The sequence below is a fragment of the Macaca fascicularis genome, chromosome 18, assembly GCF_037993035.2.
Source record: "Macaca fascicularis isolate 582-1 chromosome 18, T2T-MFA8v1.1".
In the NCBI taxonomy this organism is placed as follows: Eukaryota; Metazoa; Chordata; class Mammalia; order Primates; family Cercopithecidae; genus Macaca; species Macaca fascicularis.
Genome location: NC_088392.1, coordinates 57,828,374 through 57,855,397, shown reverse-complemented (window position 1 = coordinate 57,855,397; position 27,024 = coordinate 57,828,374). Strand labels below are relative to the sequence as shown.

The window sequence follows — 27,024 nt, the reverse complement described above, 5'->3', positions numbered from 1 at the left end:
TTCAATGCAGCTTATTGTGATTACAACAGTGGAGGATGGTCCTTACAAGCGGCTGTTCTCTGATTACCATTAAGCATGGCCACGCCCGCACTTAACTTCTGACAGTGGGGAAAGAGGCTGTGTGTGACAGCTTGGAAGGTTTACTACTGCCTCAAGTCCTCTTCTCTGCAGTTGAGGTTTCAGGTTTCAATCCTCCCAATACCACAAGACAAAGCACCTGGCGGCTGCCGCCTCCGCCTCCGCGCCTTAACCTAGGCGGTTTGCCGAAGATTTCAGCCCCGCGGCCGCGCACTCGCCCTGCCCTAGACCAGGGTTGGGCGCATCGGCGGAGGTTGCTTCTTGGCTGCGCGAGCTGCGCGCGCTGGGAGGCGGCGATCGCAGCTGGGCCGGGACTTCCTTCCTCCACCGCACGACAACAAAACAACCCTGCAGCAGGCACTGAGTGCTTGGCAGCTGTCTGGGCGAGAGGCACAGCGATGGGCTCCGTGCTGAGCAGCGACAGCGGCAAATCGGCTCCCCCCTCTGCCACCCCGCGGGCCCTGGAGCGCAGGGGGGACCCGGAGTTGCCCGTCACGTCCTTCGATTGCGCCGTGTGCCTTGAGGTGTTACACCAGCCTGTCCGGACCCGCTGTGGCCACGTGTAAGTGCCAGGGGAGCTCGGTTTGGGCCCACCCCTAAGGAGGGCGATGTCGGGAAGCTGAGGGCATGGTGTGGGGAAGGAGGGGGACGGAAGACAGCGCCTTAGGAAACTGCTGCAGAGAGAAACCTGGACCCGTCGGGTGCGGGGCCACGGGGAAAACGCCGGTCGGAAGGTGACACAGGATTTCGGGAGGAGAAAAAAGAAACAATCGGGCCCTGCAGCCCCCTTGCGCTGCCTCCTCCCGAAGTCCAGGTGCGGAGCTCCAGAGAAGGGGATCCAGGCACGGGTCCCGCCCAGAGCCAGGGCTCGCCAACAGGGGAGGGTGCTCTTGGCTGGAGAACGAGCGCTCGCCCGGGCACGAAAAAGAAACGAGCTCCAACTGCAAGGCAGGGGCTCCCTCAAAGCGCAGGTACCCCGCTGAACACGGTGGAACAGGCTGCGCTTCCCTCTGCCCCAGAAACTCGGGTCCGTTTTGTTTTGCTGGAGCTGTGCACGTGTTCCCAGAATGCCCACAGAGGCTCGTCTTAAGCAAACAAGGATCTGTGCAAAGTGTTTTTTCCACCCCCACCCCTGCTACCCTTTCCCAACACAGACACCCATCCCCTCAAAGAGCAAGTCAAACTGGAGCTTCCGAGTGACTTTCCACAAGTCGTTAGAGTTTAACAACCTGCTAGGGTGGGGCTTGGACGTTAGCCGCAAGCCCCTGAATGTACTCCTCCAAAACCCAGCCACAACGTGACAGGAGGTGACAGACTACCTGCTTTACACGCCGTCTCTCCAAACCGGCAGAAATTACAGAGTAAAATAACTTTCTCAAAACGGCATAGTACTTAGCTAAAACTCACAGTTGGTGCAAAGCCGTGGTCGTTTCTAAGAAGAGTTTAAAAACAAAGTTCCTATATAAAATTGGCACATGCTTAATGTGTGCTTGAGTAACTGGTGAAGTTGGATCTGTGAATTCGTGCTGTTTACTTTGTGTGTGTGTGTGTGTGTGTGTGTGTGTGTATGAGAGAGAGAGAGAGAGAGAGAGATAGTCTGACTCTGTCGCCCAGGCTGGAGTGCGGTGGCGGTGGCAGGATCTCGGCTTACTGCAACCTCCACCCACTGCAACCTCTGTCTCCCCGCCTCAAGTGATCCTCCTGCCTCAGCCTCCCGAGTTGCTGGGATTACAGGCGCCCACGACCACACCCTACTAGTTTTTGAATTTTGAGTAGAGATGGGGTTTCACCATGTTGGCCAGGCTGGTCTTGAACTCCTGACCTCAATTGATCCACCCACCTCGGCCTCCCAAAGTGTTGGGATTAAAGGTGTGAGACACTGCACCCAGCCTTCTCTCTTTGGTTTGAATTTTGTTCGTGGATGTGTGTGTGTGTGTGTGTCTGCACGGATCAGAAGCGGAAGCCTACTTAATGTCCTTTGAAGGGTGACTATAGTATGATGAAGCCCTGTGTGATACCACAGTGGCATGTACTTGTATTTGGCTTAGCAGGAAGAAAGAAATGCATTTGGCTTAGCAGGAAGAAAGAAATAGCATTATTGCTTCTGAGGATCACTTTTGAAAGGATTTAGGTAGTCCTTAAAAACATGTTGTGCACTTGCATTCAGAAGTTTTGAGGCCGGGCATGGTGGCTCACACCTGGAATCCTTAGGTGATCCTTAATACCTATAGCCTTGTATCTGAAAAGCAGTTTTCACCACTGCCCAACCTGTGAGCCAGGGAAAAAAGTGTGCAGCCTGCACAATGTATAAATAAAGAGTGCTTTGGGCATTATTTCGTAGCTGTATTTTCGAGGCCTGTTGTTTCAGCTTTGTTCTTAAAACTCGAGGCTTAAATTTACCCTCCTTTCTGATTACTAATGTTGCTCAGCTGTCCAGATGTAGCTCATTAACGTAATATCCACAGGCCAATCTGGAAGCCAAGATGGGCTGTGTGAGTCATAAAATATATTGATTATTTTAGGGCAATAACAGCCTAAAGATACCTCCATTGAAATTGAATCATTATTAGCCTTAAAACTTTGAAGTTGTGCAAAACATAAACAGTGGGCATTTTGAAGATTCTTTTTGGAATAGACCGCTTTGCTGCTAATTCAATTATCTGACTGGAGATTGTTTTCCTGTTTTGGACTTTGAATAGTATAACTTACCATTTACAATATTTTTCCTTCTACTAAAGGATAATGTAAGTTTGCAAAATGTTCAATTTTTTGTTTAATCTTTTTCTTTGTTAAAGTGAATAGGAAACTAGCAACTGGAAAAATAACCATAAAATAGCATTACAAGGGCTGAACAAATTGCCTTTCCTCTCTTTACTGTTCTTTGTTTTGACAAATCTATGTCCATTGTTCTAGCTGTGGGCAGAATTTCCATATTCCTCCTTTTGGCAAACTTACTTGGGCCCCTTCCACTTTATAAATGTTAACCAGAGTCTTTTCTGCTGTAGAGATTATGAGCGTTGTTAATGCCATTTGTACATTCTAAATGAATTACTCTTTTCCATTGAAATTAAGTTGGAAAATGAATAAATGCAAATGAACCTTCTGTATTTTATTATCCCATATTGAAGCTACAGTTTCAGACATATTGAACTAGGTGGTTTATGCTGATTTTCAAGTCAAACAAGTTTAATAGTAACAGCAGTACCTTGACTGAATATGTACAGAGCACTTTATAAGTTGTATTGTGATGCAGTAGTAACTGGCCCTTATAGAAAGCTGGATTTGAAATTCCCCTCTGCCACTAGCAAGCTGTGTGACCACTGTAGGGAAATTTGAATTTGATTTTTTTCCCCTAAAGGTTTGATCACTTGAGTCTATGAAACAAACTGCTAATAGATTAACAGGGGAGGAAAGGCCTACAAATGTATTAATGTGCATATGGGCACGGGAGTCATCAAACTATGAAAACTGAAAGGGCCAGATGCTTGATGCTTTTATACCATCTTGAGGTTACACCAGAATAGGGGCTTGGAACATGGTTATGGGAGGGCAACAGAAAGAAGAGACTGGGGCAAAGATGGTCTAGTTATGCAGATGAAACTTCATAGATAGCAGCTCCTAGAAAGAATAGGCATGAGCCTGTGTTAAGTTGCTCTGTCAGACCTTCCTAGGTGTCAGACCTTCAGTTAATAATTTCCTAGGTACGGATAAGGGGGTGGCTCCAAGAAAGCCTGGTTGTTTATTTCACCAGTGTAGATTTTCTCTACAGATACAAGTCTCCGCCACAAAAGGCAGCTTTTTAGGGTTATTCCTGTATGCGGGAATATATCAAAGAAGTACATTTTGGGGTGAAATACTTTCAGTTTCCTTGAGTCCCCCATTTTAACATTTCCTTTATTTCCTTTTATTATTTTTTACTTTATTTTTAGAGGTGGGATCTCACTCTGTCACCTAGGTCACAGTGTAGTGGTGCAATCATGGCTCACTGCAGCCTCTACCTCCTGGGCTCAGCAATCCTCCTGCCTCAGCCTCTCGCGTAGCTGGGACTACAAGTGCCTGCCACCATGCCTGGCTATTTTTTACTTATTTATTTATTTTGAGATGGAGTCTCACTCTATTGCCTAGGCTGGAGGGCAGTGACGTGATCTCAGCTCACTGCAACCTCCGCCTCCCGGGTTCAAGTGACTCTCCTGCCTCAGCCACTCTAGTAACTGGGATTAAAGACACGCACCACCATGCCCAGCTAGTTTTTGTGTTTTTTGTAGGGGCAGGGTTTCGCCATTTTGCCCAGGCTGGTCTTGAACCCCTGAGCTCAGGTGATTTGCCTGCCTCGGCCTCCCAAAGTGCTGGAATTACAGGAGTGAGCCACTGCACCCAGCCAAGAAAGTGACAATTCTTTACATACCGCAAGGTCAGGAATTTTGTAAGGGAACTATATACACAGGGTACCAGGCCAATCTTTTTGTAAGTCTATTGGTGTTTTAATGTCAATCTCAGTCCCTCAAAGCAGTTTGATCATGTATCTAAGTATGACATTCCAGTTAAAGCCTTGGGAAAATAACCACTGTCTCCAATTATGTCCTGTTCAGATTGTTACTGAACTTATGCATGTAACTATATTGCCATGAAATAAGAATACGCAAAAAACAGTTTGTCAATCCAAAGAGAAAAAGGTAAATTATTTTGCTCACAAAAGTATACTTGCCCGGGTGCAGTGGCTCATGCCTGTAATCCCAGAAGTTTGGAAGACCGATGCAGGAGGATGACTTGAGACCAGCAGTTTGTGACCAGCCTGGGCAACATAGCGAGACCCCATCTCTAATACACAAAAGTCTTGTTCAAGAGAAAACCGTATTTTACTTTTGAATCAATATATCAATAATAAAGCTAATTTAAATAAAGCCTAATAAACAAGTCCATCTAATTTCAGTCAGCTTTGACCACACAAGGTAAGATTTACATATCTTTTATAACCTCTTAGAATTTTTCTTCTATTTCCAACTTTCTGTATTCATTTAGTTTTATCTATATCTTTTTTTATTCTTTCAATTTGAAACAATCTTTAAATAACTTCTGGACAAAATTAATTTTCCATTAACAAAAAAGTCACACCATGCCATTCTTTTTTTTTTTTTTTTTTTTTGAGACTGAGTCTGGCTCTGTCGCCCAGGCTGGAGTGCAGTGGCCGGATCTCAGCTCACTGCAAGCTCCGCCTCCCGGGTTTAGGCCATTCTCCTGCCTCAGCCTCCGGAGTAGCTGGGACCACAGGCGCCCGCCACCTCACCCGGCTAGTTTTTTGTATTTTTTAGTAGAGACGGGGTTTCACCGTGTTAGCCAGGATGGTCTCGATCTCCTGACCTTGTGATCCGCCCGTCTCAGCCTCCCAAAGTGCTGGGATTACAGGCTTGAGCCACCGCGCCCGGCTTTTTTTTTTTTTTTTTAAGACGGAGTCTCACTGTGTCACCTAGGCTGGAGTGCAGTGGCATGACCTTGGCTAATTGCAACTTCCGCCTACTGCGTTCAAGCGATTCTCCTGCCTCAGCCTCCCGAGTTGCTGGGATTACAGGCGTGTACCACCACACCCGGCCTCATGCCATTCTTATAACCTTTCTCTCCAAAAACATAATCTTGCTTTTTTTGTATATTCTGCCTGAAGAATTGTTTCTTTTATTTCCAGTAATTTTGTTTGTTTTTAGAGACATGATCTAAGAATAAACTACTCAGTGATGTGATCATAGCCGACTGCAACTTCAAATTCCTGGGCTCAAGCAATCCTCATACCTCAACCTCCTTAGTAGCTGGAACGACAAGCATGCCCCACCACACCCTGCTAAAATTTTATTTTTTTATAGAGACAGGGTCTCCCTATGTTGCCCAGGCCAGTCTTGAATTCCTAGGCTCAAGTGATCCTACTGCCTTAGCCTCGCAAAGAGCTGGGATTACAGGCATGAGCACTCCCAAACTGCTGGGATTATAGGCATGAGCCACCACACCAGCCAACCAACAATTTAAAACTAGTTTTATTGCTGGGCACAGTGGCTCACACCTATAATCCCAACACTTTGGGAGGCCGAGGCAGGCGGATCACTTGAGCCCAGGAGTTGGAAAACAGCCTAGTCAACATGGCGAAACCTTGTCCCTCCTGAAAATACTAAAAAAATTAGCCAGGCATGGTGGTGCACGTGGAGGCTGAGGTGGAAGAATCGCTTGAACCTAGGAGGCAGAGGTTGCGGTGAGCTGAGATCGCACCACTGCACTCCAGCCTGGGTGACAGAGTGAGAGTCGTTCTCAAAAAACAAAAACAAACAAACAAAAATCCTAGCTTGATTTACCAAAGATTACTAAAGTCATATGAACTTTGAAAAACATTTGGGATAGTTAATTTGTGAGTACTCATTTATTTAGAAGTCAGTTTGGTATCACACAGACTGTACAAACACACGTGTAAACATATATATACATGTAGACACAACATATATCACACGCACACCCCAGTATCCAAAAGCCAAAGAGATTAGGATGTTTAATTCATGAGAGCAGAACTTTAGACATGAGAGGATGGACCCTGCCCATGGCTTCTGTGGCTCAGTGAGAGAGGACCCTTAACGGCCAGGCGCGGTGGCTCATGCCTGTAATCCCAGCACTTTGGAAGGCTGAGGCAGGTGGATCACCTCAGGTCAGGAGTTCGAGACCAGCCTGCCCAACATGACGAAACCCCATCTCTACTAAAAATACAAAAAAATTAGCCAGGGGTGTGGCGGGCACCTGTAATCCCAGCAACTCGGGAGGCTGAGGCAGGAGAATCACTTGAACCCAGGAGACGGAGGTTGCAATAGCTGAGATCACGCCATTGCACTCCAGCCTGGGTGACAAAAGTGAAATTCTGTCTAAAAAAAAAAAGAAAAAAGAAGAAGAAGAAGAAGACAGGGAACCCCTAAAGAGGGGCGACTGGTGGCTTTTGTGTTTGTGTATGCATGTGTGTGCGTTCCTCAAGGAGTCTCACAGTTGATAGAGGTCCCCTCTAGGCCTCTTCATGTGGTATCAAAAATGGCAAAAAGGAGGAGGGGCAGAAGGGGAAGGAAATGGAAGGACAAGTCTTAGAGGAGCCAATTTGGGGAGATTTTAAGCTTTCAAAAGGCCAATACAGTTTTAGTTAGTAGGAGTCTGAGGAACAAACAAAGGTCTAGTTGACTAAGAAGTTCCCATGGGATAAACAGGATTTGAAAGAGAATAGAGAATATAGCTATTAATTAAGCTGGCTTTTGACCACAGAGCCATTTTTCTTAAATTTTTTTTTTTTTGTTTTTTAGTCTTGCTCTATTGCGCACGCTGGAGTACAACGGCGCAATCCCGGCTCACTGCAACCTCCGCCTCCCGGGTTCAAGCGATTCTCATGCCTCAGCCTAAAAATCCTTTTAAATATGCAAGCAGCAAACATTTTGTCCTCTGAGCACCCAGTCGTTTTTTTGAGACGTAGTCTTGCTCTGTCACCCAGGCTAGAGTGCAGTGGCCCTATCTGGGCTCACTGCAACCTCTGCCTCCCGGGTTCAAGCAATGTTCCTGTCTCAGCATCCCAAGTAGCTGGGACTACAGGGGTGTGCCACCATGCCCACCTAATTTTTGTATTTTTAGTAGAGACGGGGTCTCACCATGTTGATGAGGCTGCTCTCAAACTCCTGACCTCAGGTGATCTGCCTGCTTCGGCCTCCCAAAGTGCTGGGATTACAGGTGTGAACCACTGTCTCCAGCCTGAGCACCCAGTCTTTTGTGGGAGCAGAGAGAATGGTAGCTGTGGCATTCGTGCCTCTTTCTCCCCAGACCCTCCCAGCACCCCCTGTCTGAGGGGTACCCACCTCTCCTCATCTGTTTGGTTCCCAGCCGTAGCAGGAGGTATGTCTCTCTGTAGAGGAAGCAGATTAATGGGGAAAAAGTTACTATCACACTCTAAGTATAAACCAGCGTTTTAGCCAAAGGAAATAACTCAAAATCAAAACAAATAAGAACATTTGAGACTGAAACCAAGAAACTCTTGATGGCTTTAACCAAGGTTTCCTAAGAGGGAGCAAAAGTTGCAACCCTTTCAAAATCCAGATCATTGCCTACAACAGCTTAAAGAAAGGAAAGTTTTGCCAGCCGCGAATAGGGTACAACCCACATTTTTGTCTGGCCATATTCTCTACTGTTTTTTTTTTTTTTTGAGACGGAGTCTCGCTCTGTCACCCAGGCTGGAGTGCAGTGGCCGGATCTCAGCTCACTGCAAGCTCCGCCTCCCGGGTTCACGCCGTTCTCCTGCCTCAGCCTTCCGAGTAGCTGGGACTACAGGCGCCTGCCACCTCGCCCGGCTAAGTTTTTGTATTTTTAGTAGAGACGGGGTTTCACTGTGTTAGCCAGGATGGTCTCGATCTCCTGACCTCGTGATCCGCCCGTCTCGGCCTCCCAAAGTGCTGGGATTACAGGCTTGAGCCACCGCGCCCGGCCTTCTCTACTGTTTAAGACAGAGGAAAACAACAGCTGGATGAGAGGCTTACAATAGGAACGGGTACCCCAAAGGTTAAGAAGTTATACAAATATAAATTCAAAACAATTCAAACCAATTTTTTCCAAGTGTTTCTTTTATTTTTCCTTCCTGAGTTAAAGGATTTATGTCTCCTAGGGACTTGTTCCCTGAAAGGGAATTGAATCCAGGCTGCAGAGGTGAAAGTGCAGAATCCTTACCACTAGACTGCAGGATGGAGTCTTTTTTTTTTTTTTTAACAAATTTCATAAGGGATCTAAAGCATGCAGTTTGAGTACAAAGAATTTTAACTTTGTTTTATATCTGATTTCTACTTTTCAACAATCTTGCCGAGGGAGTTTCTAAACCTGTATTCCTTTTCTATCTTTTCATAGGTACCAATAAGGTAGCTATTTAAGATGTGAGCTCTAAAAAGTTTTCTTTTAAATATAGCCATTCATTTATTTTAAAAGCGATTCAGACCAATACAAGAACTAATTTATATGTTTTTCCCTGTTGATCCAAATTTAGAAAAGGTAAAACACAGAGACTCATCCCATCCACATTTGACCAGGCACTGTAGGCAGAGATCAGAGAGGAGAACTGACTTGGTTAAAAAAAATGAATTTGCCTTTCTTTGCTGGCTTTTCATCTGTTGTTCCAAGATCCCATTCTTTGGCTCTAGAATGAACAAAATGACTTATATCCAGATCACAATACCAAAAATTTAGTGAAGCTTAAATTTTTCCCCTAAAGATTAGATACTTTGAGTCTATAAAACAGGCAGATAGCAGATTAATGGGATAAAAGCATACGCATTTATTAATGTACATATGGGCATGGGAGTCATAAAAAATATGAAAAGTGAAAGAAAGGACCAGATGCTTGATTTTTTTTTCTTTTTTTCTTTTTTTTGAGACGGAGTCTCGCTCTGTCGCCCAGGCTGGAGTGCAGTGGTGTCATCTCAGCTCACTGCACGCTGAGTCTCCCGGGTTCACGCCATTCTCCTGCCTCAGCCTCTCGAGTAGCTGGGACTACAGGCGCATGCCCGGCTAATTTTTTTGTATTTTTAGTAGAGACGGGGTTTCATTGTGTTAGCCAGGATGGTCTCGATCTGCTGACCTTGTGATCCACCCGCCTCGGCCTCCCAAAGTGCTGGGATTACAGGTATGAGCCACTGCACCCGGCAGATGCTTGATGTTTTTATACCTGAGGTTACAGAAGAATGGGGGATTGCAAGATGGCACGAGAGGTTATAAGAGGGAAAAAAATGGCAAGGGGCAAAGGCGGTCTTGTTATACAGAAGAAAGTTAGACAGGTAGCAGCTCTCAGAAAGAACAGGTGCTAGTCAGCCGGGCATGGTGGCTCACGCCTGTAATCCCAGCACTTTGGGAGGCCGAGGCCGGCAGATCACGAGGTCAGGAGATCGAGACCATCCTGGCTAACACGGTGAAACCCCGTCTCAACTAAAAATACAAAAAATTATCTGGGCGTGGTGGCCGGTGCCTGTAGTCCCAGCTACTCGGTAGGCTGAGGCAGGAGAATGGCGTGAACCCGGGAGACTGAACGTGCAGTGAGCCGAGATCACGCCCCTGCACTCCAGCCTGGGCGACAGAGCGAGACCCCATCTTAAAAAGAAAAAAACGAATAGGTAGTAGTCCATGGTAAGTTTCTTTGTTAGACCTTCAAACATTTCAGACTCTTGGTTAATCATCCTAGATGGGGCAAAGGAGACCTCAGAGAAAGCCTTTCACCAATGTAGACTTTACCAATGCCGCTCTCCCCCACAACATGCAGCTTTTCAGGGGTTTTCCTTTCTGCAGGCCATCTCAATAGCCATCTCGAAGTATGTCAAATAATTATTTTTTGGGGTAAAATATTTTGTTTCCTTTTTTTTTTTTTTTTTTTTTTTTTTTTTGAGACTGAGTCTGGCTCTGTCGCCCAGGCTGGAGTGCAGTGGCTGGATCTCAGCTCACTGCAAGCTCCGCCTCCCGGGTTTACGCCATTCTCCTGCCTCAGCCTCCCGAGTAGCTGGGACCACAGGCGCCCGCCACTTCGCCCGGCTAGTTTTTTGTATTTTTTAGTAGAGATGGGGTTTCACCGTGTTAGCCAGGATGGTCTCGATCTCCTGACCTCGTGATCCGCCCATCTCGGCCTCCCAAAGTGCTGGGATTACAGGCTTGAGCCACCGCGCCCGGCTTGTTTTTTTTTTTTTTTTTGAGATGGAGTCTCGCTCTGTTGTTCAGGCTGGGGTGCTGTGGCGTGATCTCAGCTCACTGCAACCTCTGCCTCAGTAGCTGGGACTACAGACGTGTGCCACCATGCCCGGCTAATTTTTGTATTTTTTAGTAGAGATGGGGTGTTGCTATGTTGGCCTGGTTAGTCTCAAACTCCTGGCCTCAAGTGATCTGCCCACCTCAGCCTCCCAAAATGCTGGGATTACAGGTTAAGCCACCTGCCCAGCCGATTTTCTTTACTACTAAGTTGCTTAATGTCTTTGAATCTCAAGTTTCATTTGTAAAACGGGGTGAGTAGTACTATTTTTATGAATATTTAAAATGTAAAGATATCCTATAGTAAAGGCTCAAAACATGGTTTCTGTTTCCTTCAGTCATTCCATAAGCGAAACCCACAGGAACAGGTATTATTTCTTATCTCTGTATTTCTTTTGGAAGAACACTGTGCCACCAAAGGTTGATCTATGACATTTCCAAGATGTCTCAGATAGCCTCACTTTTAGCTTAGTTCTTTTTCGTTTGTTGGACTTTAAGAAGTTTCACTTTAATGTTTTATAATTTTAAATGGACTTTATTCATATTGCTGTATCAGTTGTAAAAAATTGATTTGAGGGAAAAGCCTTCTCACTTCTGCCTTATCTTCTGTTAGAGAGCTGTGGTGAGAGCCAGTAGATAACTTGGAGCTGTATAAATGGAACTTAAGTCTGGGTGTGGTGGTTCATGCCTGTAATCTCAGCACTTTGGGAGGCTGAGGTGGAACTGCTTGAACCCAGGAGTTTGAGACCAGCCTGGGCAACATAGTGAGACCTCGTTGCTACAGAAAAAAAAAAAAAAATAATAGCTGGGCATGGTGGTGCATGCCTGTAGTCCCAGCTGCTTGGGAGGCTGAGGTGGTAGGATCACTTGAGCTCGGGAGGCTGCTATGAGCAGTGATTGCACCACTGCACTTCAGTTTGGGTGACAGAACAAGACCCTGCCTCAAAAGAAAACAAAAACAAAAACAAAAAACAGATTTACATTTAAAGGAAATATTCAAAGACATTTGTTTTCAGATTGAAAATAGTAGATGCAAGGGAGAAAGATATAAAAGCCAACTGCTGGGCTTTAAGGCAGGTGGATAAACAGGGTCAGAGATACTGGCCCAGGAGGAAGTGAGTGCACTCATGAATGGGCCTGCTGAATGTACAGCGGTCTGATAGGCAGATATCCAAATGGAAATAGCCAAAGGCTCTGGAGGAATAGACTGGGGGAAAGAGATCAGGGCTAGAGACTGAGTTATCTAAAAAGCATCTAGAGGTTGAGAATGGGCCGAAGAGAGCTCAATGAACTGGAGCACACCAGAAGATAGAGCCAAGTCTCCATTGACCTCAGATATAACTGCTCTAAGTCATAGAATGTACCTAATTTTTATTTTTATTTTGTATTATTTTATTTTATTTTATTTTTTGAGCCAGAGTCTTGCTCTGTCACCCAGGCTGGAGTGCAGTGGCGCGATCTTGGCTCACTGCAACCTCCGCCTCCTGGGTTCAAAAGATTCTCCTGCCTCAGCCTCCTGAGTAGCTGGGACTACTGGCGCATGCCACCATGCCCATCTAATCTTGTATTTTTAGTAGAGACAGGGTTTCACCATGTTGGCCAGGCTGATCTCAAACTCCAGACCTCAGGTTATCGGCCCACTTCTGCCTCCCAAAGTGCTGGGATTACAGGCGTGAGCCACCCCACCCAGCAGTGAATGTACCTAATTTTTAGAAAATGAAACTCTGTTTAGGATAATTCTGAAGTACTTTCAGGTAAATGGATTGAAACGTTCAATTTGTGGTCAAGTATGAGCAGTAAAGCCTGCACTAAATTGGTGGTTTCCTAAGTAGAGTCTGAGAGTCTTCCTGGTGAGTTTAAAATTGATCCAGAAATATGCATGAATGCTTTCATTCTTACAGGACATGTACAATCCCAGTGTAAACCAAAAATAAAATTCTAAGGCCCCCAACCAACTGAATGGACCTTTCCTCTCTGCCAAGGACATTCTAAAGTAAACCAGAAACACTAGTTCAGGCTATGATGGGAATGGGTATTTATCAAATACTACAGACTGGGTAATGGATAAAGAAAATAATTTTTTCAGCTCACAGTTCTGGAGGCTAGGAAGTCCAAGAGCGTGGTGCTGGGACCTGGCTAGGGTCATCCCCTGGTGGAAAGGTAGAAGAGAGGGAAAATGCACGTGAGAGAGCTCGCTTATTATTTTATTATTTTATTTTTTAGAGATGGGGGTCTCACTATGTTGTCCAGACTGGACTCAAACTCCTGGGCTCAAGCGATCCTCCTGCCTCAGAGAGTTTACTTTTATAGCAAAGCCACTTCTGCAAGAACTAGCCCAGTCCTGTGATAATGGCATTCATCCATTCATCATAGTAGAGCCCCTATGACCTAAATGTCTCCTGAAGGCTCCACCTCTCAATACCACCAAAACAGGAACCAAGTTATGCCTGAACTTTGGGGGACACATTCATTATATCAAGACTCCTGGTTATATAGGCACATTCATGGTCTTATATTTGTGGCTTCCACTTGTCACTGGGAAGAACTGAGGTTTCTTGAAAAGACTACAAAATTTGAGGCCCTACCCAAACTGTTTAAGGATCAGAGCACTACTATTTGTGGCTGCATAAACTGGGCACATTGCTACACTACTCTGAACCTTAGTTTGCCATCAATAAAATGAGGAGAAAGTACAGCCGCATTTTTTTTTTTTTTTTTTTTTTGAGACAGAGTCTCTCTCTGTTGCCCAGGTTGGAGTGCAATGGCGTGATTTTGGCTTACTGCAACCTCTGCCTCCCGGGTTCATGCCATTTTCCTGACTCAGCCTCCCTAGGAGCTGGGATTACAGGCATCTGCCAGCATACCCAGTTAATTTTTTGTATTTTTAGTAGAGACAGGGTTTCACCATGTTAGCCAGGATGGTCTCGATCTCCTGACCTCGTGATCCGCCCGCCTCGGCCTCCCAAAGTGCTGGGATTACAGGCGTGAGCCACCACGCCCAGCTTAGCACAGCAGCATTTTATGAATTATCGTAGAAGCCTATAATAATAGGGTATAATGTATACAAGTGTCCCCCATAAGGCTCGGCACCAGTATTTGTATTCTGCTTGCACTGGCATACAACTCAAATTGTGGGGGGTGTGGGGGAGAAAAGAAAAAGGGAAAATGCTAGTTGACAAAAAACAAAATGTTATCTGCTTGCCTCTAAATAATGTAAGCAGATAATTCATGTCAGAACCACAGGTGGTGTATTAGAAATGTTAATTATGAGTTGAGCATTTGAGCCATTTGTCATAAATTTCATTCATAGACTACACTTTGAAAACCAGTTCTTAGAGACTCAGAGACATCCAAGGTCAGATTGTACCTTAGAACTTACAATCAGCTGAGATAGAAAGAAGTAAAATATGTATAGCAGAGGACTTAGATATCTTTTTTTTTTTTTTTTGAGACGGAGTCTCGCTCTGTCGCCCAGGCTGGAGTGCAGTGACTGGATCTCGGCTCACTGCAAGCTGCGCCTCCCGGGTTCACGCCATTCTCCTGCCTCAGCCTCCGGAGTAGCTGGGACTACAGGCGCCTGCCAACTCGCCCGGCTAGTTTTTTTTTGTATTTTTTTAGTAGAGACGGGGTTTCACCGTGTTAGCCAGGATGGTCTCGATCTCCTGAGCTCGTGATCCGCCCGTCTTGGCCTCCCAAAGTGCTAGGATTACAGGCGTGAGCCACCGCGCCCGGCAGATATCTTGATCTTAAAATATTGCTCTTTCCAACTGGGGTAGCTATGGTGGTGGAATAAAAGGTTACCAAAATTTGGATCAGAAAACCCCAGCCTAAGACCAACGAAGTTCAGGCACTTTCTTTTCTTTTCTTTCTTTCTTTCTTTTTTTTTTTTTTTTTTTGAGAGATAGAGTCTTGCTGTTGCCCAGGCTGGAGTGCAGTGGCGCGATCTCGGCTCACTGCAACCTCTGCCTCCCGGGTTCAAGTGATTCTTCTGCCTCAACTTCCCAAGTAGCTGGAACTACAGGCATGCACCACCACACCAAGCTAAATTTTGTATTTTGTTTTGTTTTGTATTTTTTTGAGATGGAGTCTTCCTCTGTCACCCAGGTTGGAGTGCAGTGGCACGATCTCGGCTCACTCCAACCTCCGCCTCCTGGGTTCAAGTGGTTCTCCCACCTCAGTCTCCCGAGTAGCTGGGATTACAGGCATGTGCCGCCACACCTGGCTAATTTTTTGTATTTTTAGTAGAGATGGAGTCTCACCATGTTGGCCAGGCTGATCTCAAACTCCTGACCCCAAGCGATCCACCCGCCTCAGCCTCCCAAAGTGTTGGGTTTACAGGCTGAAGCCACTGTGCCTGGCTGCATTTTTTTTTTTTTTTTTTTTTCAATAGAGACAGGGTTTCACTCTATGTTGGCCAGGCTGGTCTCGAACCCCAGATGATCCATCCACCTCCCAAAGTGCTGGGATTACAGGTGTGAGCCACCATGCCCAGCCAAGCTCAAGCACTTTCTATTTATGTGATTTTTTTTCCCCCAAGCCAAACTTTATCCAGCTTTATTAAAGATACTTTCCATAAACAGTCACAGTATTTCAGGCAGAACATGGGCAGACAGTCCTTAACAGTATACAACAACTTTCAAACTCCCTTTTTCAATGGACTACCAAAAAACATAAAGCCTCTTTAAAACGCAGTGGAGGGCCGGGCTTGGTGGCTCACGCCTGTATAATCCCAGCTACTTGGGAGGCTGAAGCAGGAGAATCACTGGAACCTGGGAGGCAGAAGTTGCAGTGAGCCAAGATTGCGCCATTGCAGCCTGGGTGACAGAGCAAGACATCTGGCAAAACAAACAAACAAACAAAACCCAATGGAGTATTCATTTGATGCTCTGAACAAGAAAGTTTAGGGCGAGGAGTGACATTTCACATTTAGCATGTTGTTCAACATGAGCCGAGCCTGACTTTCAGGGAGTGAAATGAGAATGGCAGAATTTGTCTGAAGATACACAGTACAGAAATGGAACCACTGGCCGGGCGCGGTGGCTCAAGCCTGTAATCCCAGCACTTTGGGAGGCCGAGACGGGCGGATCACGAGGTCAGGAGATCGAGACCATCCTGGTGAACACAGTGAAACCCCGTCTCTACTAAAACTACAAAAAAACTAGCTGGGCGAGGTGGCGGGCGCCTGTAGTCCCAGCTACTCGGGAGACTGAGGCAGGAGAATGGCGTGAACCTGGGAGGCGGAGCTTGCAGTGAGCTGAGATCCGGCCACTGCACTCCAGCCTGGGCGACAGAGCGAGACTCTGTCTCAAAAAAAAAAAAAAAAAAAAAAAAAAGAAATGGAACCACTGCTCTTTTGAGGAGCCCCATTTCAGGGGCATCACTGGAAAGTCCAGATTGCCTGACACACTGCTAACCAATGACTGGGGCTCAGGCCCCAACAGGTGTCTAGGTTTAACGGAGTTAAGTTTATGCTGAAGATGGAAAGGGAGAAGAGGACATAAAAACAAATTCGTTTTTCCGTACCACAAGGCTCTTGTGCCAAGCTGTCTATGTTTGTCAAAGTCAGGGAATCCCTCCTCCTGGGAGCCAAGAGGAAGCCTCTCAAAATTACAAGGGAACACCAGCCTGGCCAACATGGTGAAACCCCTCCTCTACTACTAAAAATACAAAAATTTGCCAAGCATGGTGGTGCATGCCTGTAATCCCAGCTACTTGGGAGGCTGAGGCAGGAGAATTGTTTGAACTCGGGAGGTGGAGGTTGCAGTGAGCCGAGATCATGCCATTGCACTCCAGCCTGGGCAACAAAGCAAGACTCCGACCCCCCCCAAAAAAAAAAAAAAAAGGTCTGGGTGCAGTGGCTCATGCCTGTAATCCCAGCACTTTGGGAGGCCGCACTCAGGTGAGGTGTGCAGATCAGCTGAGGTCGGGAGTTCAAGACCAGCCTGACCAACATGGAGAAAACCCATCTCTACTAAAAATACAAAATTAACTGGGTGTGGTGGCGCATGCCTGTAATCCCAGCTACTCAAGAGGCTGAAGCAGGAGAATCGTTTGAACCTGGGAGGTGGAGGTTGCAGTGAGCAGAGATCTTGCCATTGCACTCCAGCCTGGGCAACAAGAGTGAAATTCTGTCTCAAACAAACAAACAAAACAAACAAAAAACTAGAAGAGAAAGGTGTTTTCCCCACATCAATCCAGCTTCAAGACGTTCTATTAGTGACACTGGCAGATATCCCGTCCCCAGAAAACAAAAATGAAGTGCACTGTGTGCTAACAACGTACCTTAAAATAAAGAAAGAAAGAAAAAAGAAAACCAAATTCTGCATTTTTGTAAAACTTGATAAAAATAGTATTTCAAACTGTACAGTCATCACAAGTACATAGTTATCACGAATGCACAGACTTCACCTGGCACCTTCAGCACCTTGGCTTCCTGTGCCTGGTCTGTTTAGGCATCTGCATTCTCTGCAGGGTTATTCCCCTCCTTGCCAGCATCAGTTCTTCCCTTTATCTCTGGGTACTTTCTCTCCCTTCTTTGCAAGGGCTTCCTTAGACTTGGCTTTGGAGAAGCAGGTTTAACAGACAACCTTGTGGGTCTTCTCTGGTTCGTCCTTCACCTTGGCGTTATCTCCTTAGCATCCTGCTCAGTCTTTCTCTTGAGCAGGGCAGCAGCTGCAGTGGGACATAAACCCTGGGTAAGGGATGCAACAGCATATGGGTTATAGTTGGTCTGAAGGTTGTTCTTGCTTCTTCTTCACACTGCTCCTTTAGGTGATCTTGCAGAAGCAACTTACCCTATATGTGCCTCGGTTTCCTTATCTATAAGTGGAAATAATGATCTTTCTTGGGAGTTTATTAAGGTTAAGTGAATTAAGGTATATGGAAGTGTTTTCACAAAGTTTTGTAGAGAGCCAGTGTATCAAGCTTGAAATCAGACATAAAAAATTACTGGCCGGGCACAGTGACTCACGCCTGTAATCCCGGCATTTTGGGAGGCCGAGGCGGGCGGACAGATCATTTGAGGTCAGGAGTTCGAGACCAGCTTGGCCAACATGGCAAAACCCCGTCTCTACTGGAAGTTAAAAAAAAAAATTATCTGGGCATGGTGGTGCACACATGCAATCCCAGCTACTCGGGAGGCTGAGGCAGGAGAATTGGTTGAACCTGGGAGATGGAGATTGCAGTGAGCTGAGAATGCACCTGGGCAACAGAGCGAAACTCCGTCTCAAAAAAAAAAAATTACCAAAAAATAACAAAAATAGCTAGAAGGAAAGGGTAGGAACCAAGGCAGATATGGAGTTCTACGTAAACGGAGAAAAATTCCATCTAGTTGCTACTGAATCAGTCATTATGTCACTGTGTGCAGTGTTCAACTTCCAGAGACATGGTCTGTACATGATTTGGCTTGCCAGGTGCTCGCACCTTCAGCAGGAGTTGGCAGGCACCTTGACTGAGGTCCCACTGAGTCTATATGTAATATAAAAGGTATTGTTCCTGCAGAGCAAGAGCAGGATGCTATTGCAAGAAAAAGGAGGAATGGATGCTGGACAGGTATAAACAAGTAGATGTCTCAATCACCGCACGACTGAGCATCCTCTGTGTGCTTGTAGTAATTTGATAACAGATGCAGAAGAGAATATTGTTATGAATCAGTCATGATCCAAGCCAAATTGAAACATAGTAAGAAGGAAAAAAATAAAGAGGGAAAAAATCAGTAATGACTAATATAATTAGGAGTTAAAGAGGAAAAAAAGAAGAAGAATGGTTTGGAAAATAGCTGTGCCTGCTCATCACTAAAGTTTATCATCTGCAAGTATTTAAATACTATTCAGATGCCCATTAACAACAGAATGGTAAATAAATTTGGGTGTATTCATACCATAGACTTCACAAAATCAGAATGGACAATCTCAACTATGTACAACAATATGGGTGAATCTTCTGACCATAATATTGAGCTAAAGAAGACCAAGAATACATACCAGAGGGTTCCATTTACAGGAAGTACAGAAACAGGCAAAACTGATCTTTGTTATTAGAAGTCAGTGATTACCACCACCAAAGACAGCAGGGGTGAGAAAGCTGTGGTCTATAGGCTGGTACAATGTTTGATAAGTATAATTTTTATATGTTAAAATACATTTTTTAAAGTCAGTGATTACTTTGGAGGGGTTAGAATTGTGTCTGGAGGCCGAGCACAGTGGCTCACACCTGTAATCCCAGCACTTTGGGAGCCTGAGACAGGTGGATCACCTGAGGTCAGGAGTTCAAGACCGGCCTGACCAACATGGTGAAACCCTGTCTCTACTAAAAATACAAAAAATTGGCCAGTCATGGTGGTGGGTGTCTGTAATCCCAGCTACTCAGGAGGCTGAGGCAGGAGAATTGCTTGAACCTGGGAGGTGGAGGTTGCAGTGAGCTGAGATCGCACCATTGCACTCCAGCCTGGGTGACAAGAGCAAGACTCCATCTCAAAAAAAAAAAAAAAAAAAAAAAAGAAGGAAGCAAGAGGGGAAATTTTAGGGGCTGGCCATGCTGTTTTTGTTATAGGTACTGGTTATATGGATGTGTTCAATTTTGAAATTTCATTCAACTATATGCTTATGATATAAGAACTTTCCAGTATGTATAGTATACTTTAAATTAAAAAAGCCTACCTTTTGACATGTATTAATACTCCCAAATAGATATTATGTGCTGAGTAGTTTAAGAAGTATGAGGTTCATGCTGATGTGTATAAATACCTAAATGCTCATTTTTATTTCTATGTTCATGGAGCCTTCAACAACTCCTATAAATAGGTGAGAATTTTCTGGAAATGTTGATTATGTTAAGATTTCATAATGAGCACCTTTAAATAAACCAGAGAACGTATTTCTTGACTTGGAAGACATTCCTAATAGTGGTCATCTTAATTAGCTAATTTTCTATATCTGGGGATGACTTTAAAATTATTTTATGCTGGGTGTGGTGCTTGCATCTGTAGTCCCAGCCATTGGGGAGGTTAAGCGGGGAAGATCTCTTGAGCCCAAGAGTTTGAATCCAGCCTAAGAAACCTACCGAGACCCTGGCTCTCGAAAGAAAGAAAAAGAGAGGTGGGCAGAGAGGGAGGGAGAGAAAGAGAAGGAAGGAAGGGTGGGAGGGAGGGAGGGAGGGAGGGAGGAAGGCAGGGAGGGAAGGAGAAAATGGTTTTATAGGGAATTATAATGTGTCTGGTATTTTTACTTCCTTGACTTCCTGCGATTTTCTTATGTGACACACAGAACTGCACAGAAGAAAGACATATTTTCTCAAGAAATTTGAGGTAAAATCTAATGTAGACATTCTTTAAATTATCGTTTAAACTTAGCCTATAGGAAAGCTATTTCACCCACTTTGAATTCTTACTTTTCTTGAAATGCGTGAAAGTGCATATGGTAAGAATGTGTGATTTTGAAGAAGTCTTGCTGGGAAGTTAAGCAATTCTCGGGATGTGTAGGGTGCAAGTGGACCTGTAATTTGGTAGTATGGCTCATGGGGTACAAGGTGTCATTAAATTACAATTTACACAAATGAATACATGGTGGTGGCTCCTTACAGCTTTCAAGGAAAGTGATGTAGTTTTGGTTTGTTTGGGATAGATTCTGCCGTTCCTGTATTGCTACCAGTCTAAAGAACAACAAATGGACCTGTCCTTATTGCCGGGCATATCTTCCTTCAGAAGGAGTTCCAGCAACTGATGTAGCCAAAAGAATGAAATCAGAGTATAAGAACTGCGCTGAGTGTGACACCCTGGTATGTGACCCCACCTATGTTCATGGTTACCAGCTTAAGTCCCTGTGAAAGTTATTTCACCTCTGCTTCTGACCCCATGGTACTCACCTTTTCTTTTCTTGAGACGGGGTATCGCTCTTTCACCCAGGCTAGAGTGCAGTGGTGCGATCTCGGCTTACTGCAACCTCCGCCTCTCGGGTTCAAGCGATTCTCCTGCCTTAGCCTCTGGAGTAGCTGGGACTGCAGGCACGTGTCACCACACCTGGCTAATTTTTTGTATTTTTAGTAGAGACACAGTTTCACGATGTTAGCCAGGATGGTCTCGATCTCCTGACCTCGTGATCCGCCTGCCTCGGCCTCCCAAAGTGGTGGTGAGCTATGAGGCCAGCTGGACTACCTGGGTCACATGAGGACTTGGGGAACTTTCCTGTCTTACAAGAGGATTGTCAAACAATTAGCGCTCCATAAAACGCACCAATCACTGCTCTATGAAACGCACCAATCACTGCTCTATGAAATGCACCTGTCAGCACTCTGTAAAACGCACCAATCAGCAGGATTCTAAAAGTAGTCAATCGCGGGTTGGATTGAAAAAAGGGGACAATAAGAGAATAAAGCGGGCCACCCCAGCTAGCAGTGGCATCCCGCTTGGGTCCCCTTCCAGGCTGTGGGAACTTTGTCCTTTTGCTCTTCACAAGAAACCTTGCTACCGCTCACTCTTTGGGTCCATGTCTTTTTTTTTTTTTTTTTTTTTTTTTGGAGACAGAGTCTTGCCTTGTTACCCAGGCTGGAGTGCAGTGGCGCAATCTCGGCTCACTGCAAGCTCCACCTCCCAGGTTCAAGTGTTTCTCATGCCTCAGCGTCTGGAGTAGCTGGGACCACAGGCATGTGCCACAATGCCCGGCTAATTTTTTTGTCTTTTTAGTAGAGACAGGGTTTTGCTATGTTGGCCAGGCTGGTCTCAAACTCCTGGCTTCAAGTGATCTGCCCACCTTGGCCTCCAAAGTGCTGGGATTACAGGTGTGAGCCATCTCACCCAGCCTCCAATTTCATATATATATATATATATATATATTTTTATATATATATATATTTTCTGCAAAAAACCCTGAACTCCTGCCATCACCCCTAATTTGTCAAACAAATGCTTTCATTGACCACCTCCATTTTCCCTTCTTCCCATTACTCCAGTGATCCTCTATGATGTGTCCTCCACTTCTACTACTCTATTGCAGGCCACCAATGCTTTATTATCAAACCCAGTGACATATTTCCACCTGTATTAATCTGAACTTTGCCGTATTTGTCTCTATCAAGCACACCTTGCCTGTTGCAGTTTTCAGCTTGGGTACTATATCAGCCTCTCCAGATCATGTAAAGTCTTGAAGGTTATGGAGAAGATTCTAGATTTTATCTTAAATGCAATAGTAAGCCAGAGAAAGAGAGCAAATTTTGGAGTGCCAAGATCGGGCTTATATCTTTATTTTTATTTTTATTTGAGACAGATTCTCACTCTGTTGCCCAGGCTGGCATGCAGTGGTGCGATCTCAGCTCACTGCAACCTCCACCTCCTGGGTTCAGGCGACTCTCGTGCCTCAGCCTCCCGAATAGCTGGGATTACAGGGTCCCGACACCACGCCCGGCTAATTTTTGTATTTTAGTAGAGATGGGGTTTCACCGTGTTGGCCAGGCTGGTCTTGAACTTCTGACCACAGGTGATCTGTCCACCTCATCCTCCCAAAGTGCTAGGATTACAAGCATGAGCCACTGCGCCCAGCCTTGAGATACTTCTTATATTCTGTCTTTTCCTTTCTGTGTTATCCCTCTTTTTAGGAATTCTCCCCATTCCTTCTACGCACATTTTGCCCTCTCCCATTTTGCACTCTCTGTGTTCTTCAGAATCCCGACCAGATCTCCATTCCTTGAGACCTGGCCTTAGTATTCCAGTTCCCTATATAAAACAATTTCTTTTTTTTTTTTTTGAGACAGAGTCTTGCTCTGTCGTCCAGGTTGTAGTGCAGTGGCACCATCTCAGCTCACTGCAACCTCCACCTCCCAGATTCAGGCAATTCTCCTGTCTCAGCCTCCCAAGTAGCTGGGACTACTGGTGCACACCACCCCACCCAGCTAATTTAATAGAGAGGGGCTTCCATCAGGCTGGTCTCAAACTCCTGACCTCAGATAATCCACCCACTTCAGCCTCCCAAAGTGCTGGGATTGCAGGCGTGATCCACCATGCCCAGCACCTATATCAGACAATTTCTTATCTACTTGTCTACACATCCTTTTTCCTCTATTAGATTATAAGCACCATTAGAATAGGCACAATGAATTACATTTCTTCTGCCATTTTTTATAACGTCTCAGATAATTTTGTGTCTAGACTATGAATTGATCAATTCATTTGTCAGTAGTCTACAGCTTGTTAATTTTCATGACTAATGCATATCTTTGTTGAACAAAGAATACAAATAGAAATTTTTACTAGCAAAAGTCATAAAGACATGATAGAGTGCTAATGTGCAAAGTTGGATGTTACAGATTGTAAAATACATCTGTTTAAGACAGCTTATGCAGATCAATCCTAGTTTTTATCTCTTTTAGGTGGATATTTGTAAAGCCAGGGTTTTGTTCTTACTTTTCCACTGGCTTTTATTTTTGCCCTTTGTTAAACAATTATAACTGTTTCCTTGACATGGCAATTTCATGTTTGAGGTTTAACTTCCGTAGCTTGGGCAAAATGAAGCAGAGTGGGTCGGCCACCTTACCACAGCTGTACAGAGCTTCCTTTAGCACAAGATCTTATCAGAGTTTCTAATGAAACATTTAATAGGGTGTGTTATGTTAGCAACAGATCCCTCATGGTTAGGATCTCTGAATGTATATGTGAAAGAACAAGGGCTCTTTATTCTGCATTGATAAAAATGGACTGCAAGAGCTGTCTTTTATGTTTGCTCTTAATGGGACCATTAAGTATACGGTGTATTGTGAATTCATGTAATACTGTTGGGGGTGTTATAAAACCATGGTGTTGATATCTTTCCCTAAGGCACAGTGTTTCATTTAGCTTACTATAGGCACCTCTAAAATTTATCCATTTATTCTTCTTATCTCTCCATTTCTTTTTTCTGTCTCTTTTTCTATCTTAGATTGTTTCTTCTTTTCTCTCTCTCTCTCTCGCTCTTTTTCTTCACCCTTTTCCCCCCTTCCTTCTTTCTAAAACCTGTTTATGTAATGGCATGCAAAAGAAGTAAATTTGAGTTGCTACACATCTATCTACTTTAAGAAATGTATATGCTTTTTAGAAGAACCAAATTCAAGAACTTAATAGTTGGGTCTTCTAAGTGTTGGAGAATTTGAAAAATAGTAGTATTCCTGATAATGCCTTAATTTTTGGTGGTACTGGTGTTATGAATGCATCTATTTAGTCAATTGATCCCACAGTATGACCTTATTTGAAAGTTAAAAGGCTGGATCGCATAAGCTTTCATTGAGCCCTTTTTTAACAGTGAGTTCATTTTGAATTTGTTTTTATGTAGGTTTGCCTCGGTGAAATGAGGGCACATATTCGGACTTGTCAGAAGTACATAGATAAGTATGGACCACTACAAGAACTTGAGGAGACAGCAGCAAGGTTTGTTTCCATACAATATAGTTTAATGCTATAATTGATAATGTTTATAAAGAATTTAATGGGCTGGAAACTTTAACATTCTCATGAAAATATTTATGTATTTATGTTTACGTTCTCAACTATAGTACCTGGTACTGGTAATCATTTGTTGACAGCAATCACTGTTGAAGAATTTTGCTCTCTCTACTTTAAAAATTTCCAGGGGCAACCAGCCACAGACTGGAGAGACTGGGGCAACTTCCTCAAACAAGTTTGTGTTAACACAGATCCAAAAATAGAATGCAGAACTGTTACATTTCTGCTAGGCTTTGTTTTCCAATAGATGATTCCTGAAGTAGATCGTGGTTGGGATTATCCATCTTCTGTCACCACTGCTCATTTCACCAGCTCGTTCTTTATCATTTTGCTTGTTTCTCTTTAGAATATAGACAGCAGCATCTCAGTATACAAGAGAACAGGCTGGGCAGGCATCCTGAATCCTTTGCCTTTTTGATGGGTAATCTGGTATGGGGGTAGGGGAAGGAGGGAGGTAGCTGGTAGATGTAATGGAGGATATTGATAATATTTTATTCTTTAAAAAAAAAAGAGAGAAAGAAACATTCATGGGGTGCAGTGGCTCACACCTGCAATCCCAGCACTTTGGGAGGGTGAGATGGGCAGATCACTTGAGGTCAGGAGTTCGAGACCAGCCTGGGCAACATGGCAAAACCCCGTCTCTAGTAAAACACAAAAATTAGCTGGGCATGGTGGCGCACACCTATAATCCCAGCTATTCTGGAGGCTTAGGTACAAGAATCACTTGAACCTGGGAGGCAGAGGTTGCAATGAGCTGAGATCTGACCACTGTACTCCAGCCTGGGTGACAGAGCAAGACTCTGTCTCAGGAAAAAAAAAAAAAAAAAAAAAGAAAGAAAGAAACACATCTAGGTTATTATTGTCCCGATGAGAAAGGAAATTTAGCTGCATCAGAGTAATTATAAATTTTGTAATCTGCTCCTACTAACCAAATAAAGTGATTTGTGCTCTCTAGCAAAGGTTGATGGCTTTCCAGACATTAATCTGTCTACACATTCATGTATCCAATATTGGTATTCTGTATAGTTTCTCTCTCCCAGAGAAAAATGTTAGTTCTGCTCATTTTTAGAAAATACACTCAAAATAGAGCTTACATTTCAAAATTAAAAGTCTAAACAATCACTTCATTCCTTTTGTTTTACTAGAGATTGTCTTGCAAAAGCACCTGTTATTATAGGATTAGCTTTATACCCTGACATTATAAATTTCAAATGAGTATTTTAGCTATAAACAGAGTATGGATCCTGTTAGATTGACCACAATGACCAATAGAAAGGAAGCATTACAAACAGGTTGAGAAAGTGTGGGTTTGATTGCAAGGTTGACGGCTTTTATGAAAATTTAAAAATATATGAAAGCTAATTTGAATCCCAATTATTTTACTGGTTAGAATTAAATAGTAAAGAATTAAAATAATAGAAAATGGGGAGGGTTGTTGATTATTTTACAAGATAAATTAATATTTGGATTTATGATAAAAAATCTTTGCTTTACAGAAGAATTTACCACATAATTCAAATTGTAAAAATTCTTACACATAGAGTTTGTCCAGAGTACAAGTTTTGGGGGACAGGAAGTTACGTCTGTAACAGACTCCATATTGTCCCTAAGAACTTAAGGCAGTATTGTCCAATAGAAATATAATGATTTTTTTTTTCTTTTTCTTCTCTTTTTTTTTTTTTTGAGATGGACTCTTGCTCTGTTTCCCAGGCTGGAGTGCAGAAGCGCGATCTCGGCTCACTGCAACCTCTGCCGCCCGAGTTCAAGCGATTCTCCTGCCTCAGCCTCCCGAGTAGCTGGGATCACAGGCGTGTGCCACCATGCCTGGCTAATTTTTGTGTTTTTAGTAGAGACGGTGTTTCAGCATCTTGGCCAGGCTGGTCTTGAACTCCTGACCTCGTGATCCACCTGTCTCGGCCTCCCAAAGTGCTGGGATTACAGCTGTGAGCCACCGCTCCCGGCCTAGAAATATAACGTTAATCACATGTAATTCAAAATTTTCTAGTTGCAACATTTAAACAAATAAGAAGATAAAGTTTAAATTACCCTTCAATATATTTTATCGAACCTAATATTGCTAAAATATTATCATTTGAACATGTAATCAGTATAAAAATTATCAAGATATTTCACATTCTTTTTTCTTTTTATATTAAGCCGTCAAAATTCAGTGTGTATCTTATACATCCAGCAAATCTGAATTTTTTTTTTTTTTTTTTTTTTTTTTTGAGATAGACTTTTCACGCTTGTTGCCCGGGCTGGAGTGCAATGGTGCGATCCCGGATCACTGCACTTCTCTTTGGGAGAGAAGTGCAATCTGAGCATGCATGAACTGAGAAATTGAGGATTGCAGCACCCAGTTGTCCTTGGATTACCTTTTTCTTCCTCCCTTTCCAAATTCACATAACATTTAGGGGTGTTATTTGTTTTCCACCTTCACTAGCATATAACTACACGCGTAAGCCTATGTTGTTAGTTTCCAGTGAAGAATGAAAAATGACCTGCAGTCTGGGCAAGGTGGCTCACACCTATAATCTCAGCACTTTGGGAGGTCAAGGAGGGTGGATTGCTTGAGCTCAGGAGTTTGAGACCAGCTTGGGCAACATGTTGAAACTCCCACCTCTATTGAAAATACAAAAAATTAGCATGGTGGCACGTTCCTGTGGTCTGAGCTACTTGGGAGGCTGAGACAGGAGGATCATTTGAGCCCAGGAAGT

General features: G+C 44.1%; 1 protein-coding gene across 3 annotated transcripts in view; it reads left to right on the top strand.

Moving 5' to 3' along the window:
- The first annotated feature begins 437 nt into the window (after positions 1–437).
- The window catches only part of RNF125 (ring finger protein 125), a 69,273-nt gene continuing 42,686 nt past the window's right edge, over positions 438–27,024 (top strand). For all 3 annotated transcript variants that reach the window (XM_074022670.1, XM_005586959.5, XM_045378233.3), the window contains exons 1-3: positions 438–640; positions 20,466–20,619; positions 24,138–24,232. In XM_074022670.1, coding sequence (XP_073878771.1) covers positions 477–640; positions 20,466–20,619; positions 24,138–24,232 — 413 coding nt within the window. In that variant the 5' untranslated portion in view covers positions 438–476. The remainder of the gene's footprint in view (positions 641–20,465; positions 20,620–24,137; positions 24,233–27,024) is intronic.